The sequence below is a fragment of the Lissotriton vulgaris genome, unplaced genomic scaffold, assembly GCF_964263255.1.
Source record: "Lissotriton vulgaris unplaced genomic scaffold, aLisVul1.2 SCAFFOLD_783, whole genome shotgun sequence".
NCBI lineage: Eukaryota > Metazoa > Chordata > Amphibia > Caudata > Salamandridae > Lissotriton > Lissotriton vulgaris.
In genome coordinates, this window is record NW_028250878.1 from 208,491 (window position 1) to 223,148 (window position 14,658).

The 14,658-nt window shown below is 44.8% G+C and overlaps 1 protein-coding gene across 1 annotated transcript in view; it reads right to left on the bottom strand.

The window, feature by feature from the left end:
- LOC147663087 (beta-microseminoprotein-like) overlaps positions 1–3,691 on the bottom strand; it is a 113,206-nt gene extending 109,515 nt beyond the window's left edge. Inside the window, exon 1 of the mRNA XM_086950686.1 lies at positions 3,556–3,691. Within this exon, the coding sequence (XP_086806812.1) occupies positions 3,556–3,558 (3 nt within the window). The 5' untranslated portion in view covers positions 3,559–3,691. The remainder of the gene's footprint in view (positions 1–3,555) is intronic.
- Between the last annotated feature and the right edge of the window lie 10,967 nt (positions 3,692–14,658).

Consider the following 14,658-nt stretch of genomic DNA (forward strand, 5'->3'; position numbering starts at 1 on the left):
CCTGGAGTATGTGTGCCTGTGAATGGTACAATACATAGAAGATTCACACTGGCCTCCATGGTGAAAAACGAGGAGAGGAGGTAGAGGAATCCCCCACACATATTTGTATATTGCTGCATTCCTGTAAGATGGGTGGCACACACACTGGAGAGGGAAGAGACAGACTTTCCCTGTAAACTTCAAAGGGTGCTTTTGATTCAGTGACAATTCACCAGGAAGGTGCCTGTGCTTGTCTCAAGAAGGAATTGGGGATGACCTTTGATACACACATCACTGTGGCTGACATATAGGTGTGAACTATAGTCACTCCTGTGACCTGTAAGAGTGGGCTCTCAACTTTGGAGTCACAACAAGACATGCGACCTGATCAACACTGCCGGCTAGAGAAGTGAGGTCCCACTGTGGGGCGGTCCAGACACTTACCCTCCAAGTAGGATCCGCAAGGAACCTCCAGTCGCTTCGGTCACTCAGCTGTGTGTGAGGAACTCTGCACCTGCTGAGGACATCCCCCCTAATCCCCTTGCAGTGAATTCACCTGATTCAGCTGCTAATGCACCAGGTGCCCATGGAAGGGGCACGCTCAGGGACTCTGGATGTAGACGTGTACGTGTGGGTGAGACTGATTTTAGGCAAGTCGGTCCATGGGAACTTGCTCGCTAGTTAGTGCTGCAGTGATTACTTTAAAATAGAGTCAGAGTGGTTTCTTGAGTCTCAAACAACTAGTGGAGCTTACCCTGGATGCTGCCTATAGTCAATTAGGCATAACCGTGGCTTTGGAGCAAGAATGGCTTGGAGCGACGAGGGAGTGGGACCCAGGGAACTGCCTAAAGAGACACTAGAGCCCGGCCTCAGAGGGGACTGTGTAATTGCTTATGAATGTTGTTAGGGAATATAAAATACGTCTTTTTATCACAAAAGTAAGTATTTAGCCAGACAATCATAATGCATTGCTGCTGCCCACATGTTGAGTTGTTAGCCCATGTACCCCCTTTCACCCCCCCCCCCCACCTGACCCACAAGGGAGCGTTGAACTTCTTGGACTACGGTGTTCCTCAGATTCAAGTTATGCCATCGAATATCCAAGCTTTTTATTTGATTGAATGCTTTTAACTTGACTGTGTTTTTGCTGAAATTGTAACAGTTTATAATTAACCATACAATAAATAAGTATTACTTTGGTGCTGAAGGGGACGTGGCATAGTTGCTTGTGATCCATAGTAAGTTGGGGCACGGGACATCAGGAGTAAAAATCCTCAACTCCCACATGCCCTGTGGACCCATAAATGGGTTCCTGCATTGTATCACTGGCCATATTTATGGAATATAGGTGTTTGAATATAGAGAGCTTCGCAGAAGAGTTACTACATATATCAATGTGTCATTTAAATGCTCATATTAGACTTTTTATGACATAGCAATGTCAAACACACAAGGCCATGATTATCAAAATGTAATGCTGCACCGTGCTGTGCTGCGTTACAGGGAAAGGGCAGGAATGCACTCCATTTCTCACCATACAGCGCATTCCTTCCTTTTCCCAGCAATGGAGCGCAATGTGCTGCCTAGAGTCAGCACAGGAACTCTATATTGCACTATGAAGCAAGGGTGCCTGCGTTGCAAGCAGGATTGCTTTTGTGCAAGAAAGAACACTTTTCTGTACAAAAACAATACCCTGAGGCCCTTTCCTCTATGTGTGCTTCAAAATGCATCACTCATAGAAGGAGGAAAAACGAAGAGAAATGAACATATTTCTCCTTCTTATGCCTCCTCTGGGAAAGCGTAGCATTTTGGCACATTCCCATACCTACTGGTAATGGTAATTCCGGGACTGCATCAAAATCCATGGGTGTTGCGTAGGGACACCCGCTTACCACCCATGGAACGTCTACCTGGGGCAAAGTAACGCAATGCGGCAATTAGCGCTGCATTGCGTTACTCTGGATTTATCAAGCCACTCAGGGCCACGGCAGGGGGCCTTGCATGGCTTGATACATTACATCTTAGGGGTTGCATCGCTTTTGCACCACGCAACATGATAAATATGGCCCATACTGTTCTTATACACACAAAGTCACATGAACGTGGTGGTGGTTGTAGTATTGATGGAGCTGGGAGTGTAATTGATGGCAGTAGTAGTTGTGATGATGGTGATAGTGATGGTTATGGTAACCATGATGGTGATAGTAGTCGTGATACTGTAGATGGGAGTTTTGTTGGTAATAATGGTGGTGGTAGCAGTAGTAGCAGATAATGTTAGTCATGACGCTGGTGGTAGTGATGGTGGTGGTGATAGTGATGGTGGTGTGGCAATGGTGGTAGTGGTTGTGCAATGGAAGTAGTGGTGGTAAGCGTAATCATGGTAATGGTGCTGTTTGGTTGTAAGAGTAGTACTACTGGAGGTGCTGGTAATGATGAGGAAGGTATTACTTATGTACTGGCGATTGTGAGATAGTAATGGTTCCTAGACCAATGTGAGCTGAGGTGAAATGATAACAAAGACGTGTGGACAGAGGAGAAGCCTGAATTACAAACAAAAGACACGGGACATCTCATGGTGGGACAGCACCAGTCATTGCAGTAAACATGCCCCTCAGCAATGGGGCCAAGAGTTGAGTGTGCAACAAGCATCACAGGAGAGCATTAGTTTGCCTCTTGGTGCCTGTCTCTTCTCCGGGTGAAAGCTGACACTAAGCATGCAAAACCCCATGTCTCTCGCTTGCTGACAACCTAGACAAATAATGGCTGGGTTAATGCAAAAATGCAACTGATTGTGAAGAAAACAGTTAATAATGAAGGTGGCTGACCCAGTCCCCTCCTCTCGGTGTGCTGTGAGCTGAAATACATTATGAATGGCATGCAAACAGAGGCCAGTTAGCTAAATCCGTCTCTAGTTAGACCTAGAAAAGAGCGTGTTTTGTAACCTACACGTTTCATAACAAGGGGTATTTTCGCTTCTCCTTCCAGCTAGTAGTAGCCTACTTTAAATGCCACTGAAATGGCTTATGAGTTTGTGACTGAGTCATCTCATTCTGGTTGTCTTTCTTATTTTTCTTAAATGGCTTTTCTCACTGCGCTGTTTTAAAAAAATACTCATGTATTCATTATATTCTACCACAGCTTATCAAGGCTATTAATGAGAGGGCCTTTTCTATCAGATATCTGCATACACAAAACATTCCCAAGCAAAGTCTTTGAAACGTAAGTACATTACAGAACACTTATGCCGAATGTGCAAACTGGGATGTTGTAAAAATGTGCACTAATGTGCTTCTTACTCCTTATTACCTAACTTAAGGACGCCTTATTTTGCTCTTTAATTGCAGCTGGAAATCCTATTTTGTCAATGCTTGAATTCTGCCTCTGTAGACAGAGAATAACCAATGATTTTCGCTGCCGCCCTTAGGGGCTAAAAACTAAAACAAGTAACATAACATGCTGGTACTATATTTAACATGGTTTATATTTAACATGGTACGAATAGAGCCTTAGTAAAATCTCATTAAGGTCACTGATCTACCTTTTAATTAGCGAGAAAAAGATTTAAATGTGACTCACCATGATCGAGACAAACAGTTTCTTCCAGAGTTAGAACTGTTTTAGCCGAAGTGCTCCTCTGTTGCTTATGGTCAGTGATGTATACAGGATCGGCGGTTTTGTAGCAATCCCTTGAGTTATGTAGCTACAAAAACACAAGAATGATGAGTGTTTGCGGGAAAAGCAGAAACTATGTGTTATTTGAGCTTTGCCAGCACTAATCTTTCCCCGTCGGATTTGTGGGTCTGCACACATGGACACGATCAACTGACGTAGTCTGGGGTTGTGAAACCAAATATGTGCTACAGGAGAAGAACTGAGATGAAGTGCTCTGGAAATGTAACAGAAGTATGTATGAGTTGTGCAAGTCTTGTTCTCAGTTAAGTTCCCGAGAAACTAGTGTCTCTTGCTGCACATGATGGAGCAAGGATTCGCACGTAAAGCGCCTTGCTCACATTCAAGAACCTCGTCAAATGTATAATCATATTAATCCAACTGTTCGTCATTTATTTTGCATTTTCCCAAACACGCGGGTGTCCCCAAGAGGCTTGCCTGTGTGTCTTTTCCATACTAACGAAGCTTGCACTAAAGAAACGGCTGCTTCGCTGAAATTCAGTCTGCGCATGCGTCGGTCATACCCATGTGATGTGACGCACTCGCATTCTGGAGGGAATGTATTGCACATGCGCACTGTTGCAAACATGGCCGCTTGACTTTCACCACGCTCTGCGCTTGCTACAGCTGCTTCAGCCTATCTGTCTTTTCGCACTAAACAGTAATGCTATAGTTATTATAAAATAAGGGATGTTTAGAATTTCATCATGGTATACAGTGTGATCATTTTATATGTGATTTTAATTTGTTCTCGCTTACTTTTCATGTACCGCGTCTCTGGGGCTGGGAAAATCGGGAGCGGAGCCATACTTGAGGCTCTGCTGGGCACCATCACGTGACCAGGGAAAAGCTCTACTGCGCAGAAGCTGAAGCAAGCCAGCTGGCTCCTGAAGCACAATGCGCCTGAGAACTTCTCTGGGAAGACAGAATCTTACCTTGGACGATGCAACTCTGTTGCTACCTATTGTGAACTTTATTGTACTGCTGTATTCTATGCATGGGAACGTGAACCCAAGGGGCGGGTAGGAAAATTTTAATATTTGGGATGAGAAAGTTGAATTCTAGGAGGTGGTAATGACCGCACCACCTCTCCTGACCAATCATAATGTGGGAAACTGTCACTTGCAACATTAGTGGGTGGTCTGAGGGACCCCAAACCAGTATAATTACCCTAGTTTAGCTTAGGAAAATTGTCCGACTTGTCCGAGTAGCAGACCTGTCACTGACCCTACGAACTCAATAGGTGCTCAATCTGAAAGTGCTGCGGAGCACTCTGTCCATACTTTCCACAAACTCCTAAGGGGTGGAAATAATCCTAAGTGCTGGCGAAGCACTTTGCTGGGAAATTTTAAAACCCAATCGGGGTTACTGGCGGATTACTTGCAGGAGGGGGTAACGCAGGCGTTGCTGTCCGAAGCTGTGGGTGTTGGTCGTACCCTGGGAGGCCCAGTCCTTTGACCCAAAACCTGAGGGGTATCCTGTCCTGAACTGTCCGTGGGCTGTACCTGCTCGCATTCTGGCATTCCTTTTCTAAGGGTCCCTGTCCCCGTCTTCCCAACTGACCCGTGGCCAGGGTTGGTCTTCAATCTGAATTAGGTAATTATTAGACTGTGGGTTTGCGTCTCTCTCTCTCTCTCTCTCTCTCTCTCTCTACTTTCCTATTAAAGCACTCTTGCCTGTGATATTGCTCTATTACCTTTGAAATACCAGGTATATGCGTTTGTTTCTTAGTTGTGTTCCTTTTCTCCCTCCCTCCTATAGGATATCATTGATTTATCATAAGTAATAGTATGTTCCAATTTTTCCCTTTCCTTTAGTTGATTGCAGTGAGCTTAGCAAGAATAGTCTAAAGCACTTAGGATAAGTACATGTTTTAGGTCCCATCCCTAACCTATGTCCTAGTATAAAATTGCAGTGACTAGTTCTGTTCTAAATTCCTACCTTTAGTCTTCCCATATACTCAAATGGTCCTAGTCTTAGTTCACAGTTACTTATTGGTTTTGATTTTGATGTTTGACATATTATTCTGCATATCGCTTATTGCCTTGGCATATTCTCTTTGAACTTATATATAAAACTTTTAAACTTCATCAGGTGTCTGTGGTCATTTTACAGAAATTGTGGATAAGTATGTACTGATTCATAGAGAACATTTTTCTAGGTTCCTGTCTACTATTTCCCTGATAGCTCCAGATCTGTCATAAGTTTGTGCCTGTGGTAAGTCGGGTACATGGTAAGCAGAGGTAAACCCAAACCTTAATTGCTCATAGGAGCGTGTAGGATTTCACCCGGTTCACGTAAATCATTGTTGGAATTGAATGCACGCCAGGGCCCAGTGCGTGTAAGAAATTGGTAACCTCGGTGACCCGGGTGAACTGCGCGCTCTATCAGTAATTTTCTGGTAGCAGAGGATGGTTTGGACTAGTTAGATTAGGTAGACAGGGAAATTGATAAATAAACCGTGAAATTAAAATGTGCTGCTAAAATTTCTATGCTGCTGAATTTTATTATTACATTGATTTAAAGATTTTTGAAATGTTTTAAGGATTTATATATAAATGTACATGATTTTTGCATTGCTGCTATAAATGTTACATGTCGTGTTAACCCAGAACTGTTTGTAAATGTTCAGTGTAGTCCGAATACCCGGGGGAAGTATTTAGCTAACGGTGAGCAGAATCCGGTTAGCTGTTGAAGTCACTGGTTTGAGTCATTAGTGCAGGGTTAGGAATAACTGGAAGCACTAATTAGGACATTTGTTTGCATCTGAGTAAATGATAGCTACGAGTTCTTTATAAAACTTTCATTGCGATATCACCTAGTAAGGGTCGCATACGGAAGGAGTAGTAGGGTCTCCGAGGCTTGACTGGTAAGTAAAATAGTTCGCTGGTGAAATCCCGGCTCAGTACATATCCCTGACAAAAGTGGATGAGTCGGAAGAATAACGGGTTCTATATTACTCGTGTGTGAAGTTAGGCAAAGAAGTCTATCCAGAGTGAATGAAAAGTAGACAGAAGTGGTTTACTTGTAGTGAGAAAAAGTTCTTTTATCTCTTTAGAACACTCAGACACAGTGGCAGACGTTGTGTGTTGTTAACTAAAATCTGTACGCGCACTTTAGGGAGAGTAAAAAGTTTCCGTTACCTTGTGAAGGAAGGAGTCGGTCGGAAGACTGCCCTGACGTCACTCCGTGCCGCGCTGGTATTGGTCAAAACAGCGGGTGTGTAGTGAAGCTGAATTTGTGAAGGAGGGGTGAGTGCCGAAGCGTGAGACTCTGTCTTGCGAAAAGGCAGCGCACCCATTGGTTAAGGATTTTTTGTATTCTCTGACTTGATTGGGTATTGCGAAATAAAAGTCGCACTAGCATTGGAAGCACAAAGGTAAACAAAATTAATCAAGCCGAGTTAGAAGCGAGTCTAGAAAGTTGTATGTGGTATCCAGATTTTATACCAAATCCAAAGTACCTAGGATTTCACAAGAATCAGATATTGCGAGGTAGACCGCACATGATGTATGGAATAAAAAGGAAACTGTCATTTACTGACAAAATAAAGAATTTTTTCAAAACCGACAAGCCCATTCGAACGAGGGAAGGTGTGCTCATTCCCCCGCCAAATACCCCTGCCTCCTTCATGATGTTTGACAAAGGGTATCATACCTGTGTATGGTTGGAAAATTGGGCAAAGTATACTGCAGATGACGGAGTTCTATCATTCCCTGTTGAAGGTACATTTAATGGTCGGATCCTGTTTAACTTGAGGACCCGCATGAATGAATTACACCCCAGACCTAGATTGACCCAGTACGAAGCCCTGGAAGAATGGGAGATTGAGGCTCTAGAAAGGGATAGACCCCGGATGGACAAGGGATTAAGTAAATGGTATCCGAGGGTTCAAGCACAAACCAAAGAGCAGAAAATGAAACAGTGGAGGCAAAACATGATGACAGAAGGATTGTTTCCAATGATGGGGGTATTAGAGGAAAAGAAAGGAAAAAGTAAAGAAAAGACCCATCATTTAATGCCCGTGGGGGACTCAGAAGATGAGCACTTAGAAGATTTGTTAATGAAAAATCCACCTCCCTATGTTGCAGAATCAGAAACTGTGCATTCTCCAAACCCCTTTTCAAAATATCCCAGATGTAGGAGGGATAGTGATACAGATGGAACGGGTACAGACAGCAAAGTCAGTGACGGGGATGGGTTTTGCAGACCTAAATCTACGGTCCCAAATTATCAGCCGTTCGGAGAAGGACCACCCCGATTGGTCACTCCGACTGCTCCAAGTATTTATCGTCCCTTGGTACCTCAGGTATTGCATGACAATTCTGCAGAAAAGGCTTTACGAGACAAGGAGAAAGAAGCCCTGGCTAGACAGCGAGAGGAATTAGTTCGAACCATTGCCCAGATACATCCCCATCCTGATTCCCTGACTATTCCAGTAACTATTGGTCCAGCTATTCCTCTGTATAGGGATAACCTGGCTAGTCCTCGTCCTCCTGTTATCTCCCCAATAATACCTACTCCTAGCATCCCACCCTCGAGAAAGGAAGTATTCATAGATGACGATCAAGAGAGTGAATGTGAATCAGTGGTTCTGATGGATTTGCCCATTAGGGAACCTAGGACTAGCATGTCGGGGGCCAGAAGTCAGAGTAGGCCAAAAGAGGTGTTGATTGAAGGTGCATCTGGGGTTAGGAGTGCCACAGTAGTATCCCCTGAAGAATTAGACAGATGGACCAAAGAGCTGGAGAAAGAGACCACTCCCCAACCCAAAGCGTTAGAAATATATAAATTGAGAATAGAAATAGAAGAGATGATGGCTGGAAATGTGGGAGTGGAACGCCTGAGCTCCTTCAGTGAAGAAGAGTTGCTGTTCATCAGTAAAAATCTTACCCGAAACGCTAGATTGCTCCACGAAAGGTTAATGGACACTGCCACAGAAATGGGAATAGATGTCAATCGCTCCAAAATTCTTCAGAAACCCTACAGAGTAGATTTTTCAGACAAAGACTTAGAAAGCTTGAATGTGATGGGAAAACAGATCCAGATAAAAGAATTATTAAAGCTTTTGCAGAAATGGGGGGATGTGGGAAAATGGAGAACCCGGTGGGCAAAGAAAAAGGAAGACAGTAGAGCGAAATCACAAGCGTCAGAATATATGCTGAAAGAAGTAACTCCCGCAGAAAAATTGTGTCCCATGAGAGAGGTCCCGGGAGGAAAATATGTCCATGTCCCTTGGTCCCGGCAGGATATCGTGTCATTTACTAATGACTTCCCGAAATTACGGGAGAAACCAGTTGACTGGTACAGACAGGTTGAACGCTTCATCAAGGTTCAGAAATGTCTCCTGAAAGACCTAGATGGGTTTTTCGACATTGTGGTCCCAGTAGATCTGTGGACCGAGTGTAAAATAGAAATTGATTGGCCCAATGACGAATATCCCAGAGATGAGAAGACAGGAGCTCCCTCACCTGAGGTAATGAGGAAATATGATCAGGTCATACAGTACCTTAAAAAAAAGGTGCCAGCAAAGGAGACAGATTGGACCCGAATAGATAGAACCACCCAAGAACGTGATGAAACTGTCCATTCCTATTATGAAAGGTTACTGCAAGTGTTTCAGACATACAGCGGTATCGATAATGTGGACATGAAAGACATGACCCATTTCAGTTACAGATTTGTGCTAGGATTAAGGCCTGAAATATCCCAATGGATTAGAGACAATAAAATCAGTTGGCAGGGAAAACCAATAGATGATGTCCTGAAATACGCAAAATACTGCGAAGATGAAATCGAAAACAAAAGGAAAGCTCTCAAGGAGAAGGTAATGTGGGCACAGGTGAAATTGGCTGAACAACAAGAAAAGCAGTTAAGTAACTTGAATTCTAATAAGAATACACAGAATGCCACTACTGGGGGAGGAGGAAAGCCCCGGGTTAAAATGAGTCGGGAAGAGGCTATGAAGAAATTCCCTTGCCACGGGTGCGGCCAGATAGGGCATTGGAGAGACGAGTGTCCACACCTGCAGGCCGGTAATGCCCCTGTAAATGGTTTGAATCCACAGGTGCAGAAAGAGGGGACAAGGAAGAACCAGCAACAGGTAAAATTACCTCCAGTACCTCGCGCTCCTATACAAAACTTTAAGAATCAGGGTCAGCAGAATGAGAGGGCGGAAGTATGGGAAATCGAGAATGAAAGAAATGCAGTCATTCCACAGTATTTGTTAAATGATACCTTCCTCTGTGAAGATCAAGATTGACGGGGCCTGAGAGGGGAGGACGAGGAGTGCGTGCTTGGCGCCTCCTTACCGGTAGACCAGACTGGACCATACATTGAAGGAAAGGTTGAAGGAAAAGACGTCACCTTTCTGTTGGACACTGGTGCTACCAGATCTACTGTAAGAACAGTGGATGTTCCTAACCTACCCCTCTCGGGAGAAGCGATCCAAGTAGTGGGCGTCTCCAATCAAATAATAAGTACCCCAGTAACTGAACCAATGGAAATTTCTATAGGAAATTTCAAGGAAATGCACAGATTTGTGGTCTGTGATTCTAGTCCTGTGACCCTGCCAGGACGTGATTTGTTGTGCAAGATGCATTGTACCATCTATTGCACACCAAAAGGCGTCGAAATTCAGACCCCCGATGAAGATGGCTTGTACAAACTGATGTTGGTCAGACAAGATGCTGATATCAAACCTTTAACAGTTGAGGATTTACCTGAAGAGCTCCAGTTAAGAGTGGTACCAGAAGTGTGGGATTTCACAGGAAAGGATGTAGGCTTAATGGCAAATGTGGACCCAGTTAAAATAACAATAAAAACGAATGCTGTATACCCCAAAACCAGACAGTACAAAATGAGTGCAGAAGTGAAAGCAGGAGTCGCGACTGAAATTACCAGGCTGCTCGAAGCAGAAATAATAGAGGAAGTGATGAGCAGTCCCTGTAATTCACCTATCATTGGGATCAAAAAGCCTAGTGGAAAGTACCGGGTGGTGCAAGATTTGCGCAAGGTAAACCAAATTGTTGTGCCTTGCTGTCCGGTTGTGCCCAACCCTGCAGTGATTCTATATCAGATTCTATGGAATGCAGAGTGGTTCACTGTCATCGATCTGTGCCATGCATTCTTTTCCATCCCATTGCATCCAGAAAGCAAGTTCCTTTTTAGTTTTGAATTTGACAGCCATATCTATGTCTGGAATCGTGTCCCCCAGGGGTACACCGAAAGTCCATCGATTTTCAACCAGATACTAAAGAAGTGCCTTGAGACTCTAGTGCTGCCGAGAGAATCTGTTTTGGTGCAGTACATAGATGACCTATTGGTGGCATCTAAAACCCAGACGGACTGTGTCACCGACACCATTGCCTTGCTGAATCACCTAGGGAAGGGAGGACATAAAGTGTCGCCTGACAAGTTGCAATTTTGTAAGAACTCAGTGAAGTATCTGGGGCACCAGATAGAAAAAGGAATCAGGAAAGTTACTACAGAAAGAATCAAAATAATTAAAGCAATGGAACTGCCCAGAACTCAGAAAGAGGTGAGAATGTTCCTAGGAGTTGTGGGTTACTGTAGACAATGGATTGTAGGATTTGCTGCGCTAGCAAGACCCCTGATAAAAATGACCAAGAAAGGAGTAGAAGACCCCGTCAGTTGGGACAGTGAAAGCATGAACGCTTGGGTAACATTGAGAAACTGTCTATGTACCGCTCCTGCATTGGGTATGCCTGATTACTCTAAGTCTTTTGAGCTATTCTGTGACACGAGAGAGAATTGTGCTCTTTCAGTCCTGACCCAGGAGCATGGATTAGTTAGACGTCCGGTGGCCTATTTTTCGGCCACCCTAGATCCGGTGGCTGCTGGATTACCTGGGTGCCTGAAAGCAGTGGCTGCTACCTGCGTCAGTCTGGAACAGAGTGAGAACATTGTCATGGGACATCAAGTCACTGTATATGTTCCTCATTCTGTTGTAATCCTACTGACTAGAACTAAGACCCAGTACCTCACACCTAGTTGGCTGACTAAGTATGAGAGAATCTTGATTGGTGCTGAAAATGTAACCATTTCCCGGTGCAATGTCCTAAACCCTGCGACACTGTTACCTGTTCCTCTGGATGTAGAACTGGAAGAGGAAGGGGAACATAATTGCATTGATTTGACTGAGTTCAGTACTAAGCCCCGTCCGGACATCCGTGAAATAGCATTACTTGATGGGGATAAGACAATGTTCGTGGACGGCTCATGTTTGAGACATGAGAGTGGAGGTCTGTGTGCTGCATATGCTGTGGTCACATTGACAGAAACCATAGAGGCATCTTACTTAAGCGAGGTGAAATCTGCACAAGTGGCAGAGCTCATCGCGTTAACTAGAGCATGTAAGAGGGGTAAGAACAAAAGAATAACTGTATACACCGACAGCCAGTACTGTTACGGGGTTGTTCATGACTTCGGCCAATTGTGGTTGCAAAGAGAATTCATGACTTCCTCAGGCACCCCTATCAGAAATGGAAAGGTGGTGCATAACTTACTGGAAGCTATCCAATTGCCCAAAGAATTGGCTGTGGTCAAGTGGGCGGCTCACAAATCTGGAAACGATGATGTGACCGCCGGTAATAGGTACGCTGACCAAATTGCCCAGTTTTGCGCCCGATACCGAATGTCCCTCCAAATTGCGTTGTGGGGTGGAACCAGCTGCCAACTTATGTTGTTTGAGAATGTGTCAACGTGGGAAGAATTAAAGGATTTGCAACAGGCAACAGACAGGCAAGAAAAAGGCAGGTGGGCCACAAATGGATGCAAGTTGAGAGATGATGGTGTGGTGGTAAACTCGACTGGGGTGCCTGTACTGCCTGATAGCTTGATAGACCCCATGATCAGAATGATACATGAACCAACACATATGGGAAGGGACGCAATGTGTCGGGTGTTTGACAAGGTGTTCTGTAACTCAAAATTCAGGAACCAGGCGGAGAGGCTTTGCCAGAGGTGCCTAGTGTGTCAGCAGTTCAATGCAGGAAAGAGGACTGTAGTAGAACAGAGTACTGTTGGAAAGGCAGTAGGTCCCTTTGTCAGGATGCAGGCAGACTTCATAACCATGCCCATGTGCAAGGGGTACAGATATATCCTAGTCATAGTTTGCCTATTCTCCCGGTGGGTGGAGGCCTATCCTGCAAAGAAAAATGATGCCCTAACTACTGCCAAATTGTTGCTCAGGGAGTTGATACCTAGGTACGGAATTCCCGAGACAATCGAAACAGACCAAGGTGGGCATTTTGCCAACGATGTCCTAGAGGAACTCTGTAAAGCATTCAAAATGAAGAAAAGACTGCATTGTGCCTACCATCCAGAGGCTTCTGGGGTAGTGGAGCAAATAAATGGCACCCTGAAATCCAGATTGGCCAAAATGTGTGATTCCACAAAGATGAACTGGATAGAGGCTTTACCCCTTGTGCTGATGAGTTTGAGAAGTATCCCGAACCGAAAAACTGGCCTGAGCCCCCATGAAGTGTTAATGGGGAGAGTGATGCGGCAGGCATGGGTACCCGGACACAAACTGCTAAGCATTTCTGATGATATGGTATTAGAATACTGCAAGCAGCTGGGTGACCAAGTGCGTTCTCTCTCTCAGCAGATTGGAGAGACAGCCGACGAGTGGCCAAAGACTCCAGCACATAAACTGCAACCAGGAGATTGGGTGGCGTTAAAGAAACACACCCGGAGCAGTTGCCTGAAACCAAGGTGGGGAAAGCCACGACAAGTGATCCTCGTCACTACAACTGCTGTAAAGTGTGCTGGTGTACTGAAGTGGATCCACGCCAGCCACACGAAGCGGGTAACTGGAGAAAACGCGACTGGAGCTGAAGGCAGCGCAGCTGAAGAGGCTTCCGAAGAGGAGAGTCCGGAACTAGCTGACATCGAACTGCCGAGCACAAGTCGAGACGTTGAGTGGTTCCCCGCCGACGACCAGGTTCATGATCCAATACGAACCAGGAAATATTCCTACTTAGACAGTGAGTGGGATAGTCCAGGTGAGCTAGAAATAGAAGAAGAAGGTCAGGTCAACGAGAATCACATCACACCTGATCAGGAAGTAGGCCAAGTAGGGTCAGATCAAGACATCGAGACTCCTCCTGAAACTCCGGAGTCTGGAGAGGGACAGATAGTAATTAGAGCTGACGTTCATGCAGAATAAAATGAAGAGATCGAAGAGCATGAACAGGAACAGATAGAAATAGACCAACGTGTTCAGGCAACAGAAATAAGGTCAACCAGAAATAAAAAGCAAGTACGATTTGAACCTGAACAGGATCAGATTAGGGACCAGGCAGAAGAAATAGATGAAAGACCTGGAACTAGTCAGACAGGTAGGGAAACAGAAGTGCCACAACAAAAAGAAGTAAAAAGAGTGCACGAAGAAGGCCAAGTTTCCTCAACTACTGGGAGGCACGGAGGCAGAAGTGCACCCCGATACGTCAAGAGACTGAGGCTCAGACTAAAAACAGTCGAAGAAAAACTGAAAGACCGAAAAAGGGCTGAAAGTGAAAGAAAGGCAGCCCAAGGCAAATCGCTAAGAAAGAGCGACAGAGTAAAGAAACAGAACCGACTGTATCGGAGCCCTGAATGGACTTACTTTGTGTTGGAGGAAATTGACGAGCCCCACCACAGTGGCAACAGTGACGAAGAGTCCATCGCTGATCGGAGTTCTGACGAAGACCCTCCTTGAGAGAACCTCGAAGTGAGCCTCTGGTACAAAGAAACGAAGAGGGGTAGCAAAAGCCACCTGTAAGCTAAAAATGTCTGATCCGAATGTCTCTGGAAGATCCAGATGTGGGTGTCTTAAAACTTGCTGTAAAATATGCTTGTGTAGTATAGCAATGCTAATAGCAATGTGGATAGGACTAACAGTTTTTCTACCTTTTATGATAAGTAAAAATCCCAACTTATCCCCTACTGAACCAGAAGCAGTAGACGTAGGGGCCGTACCGACTGCAGAAACACCACGAAGCTTAG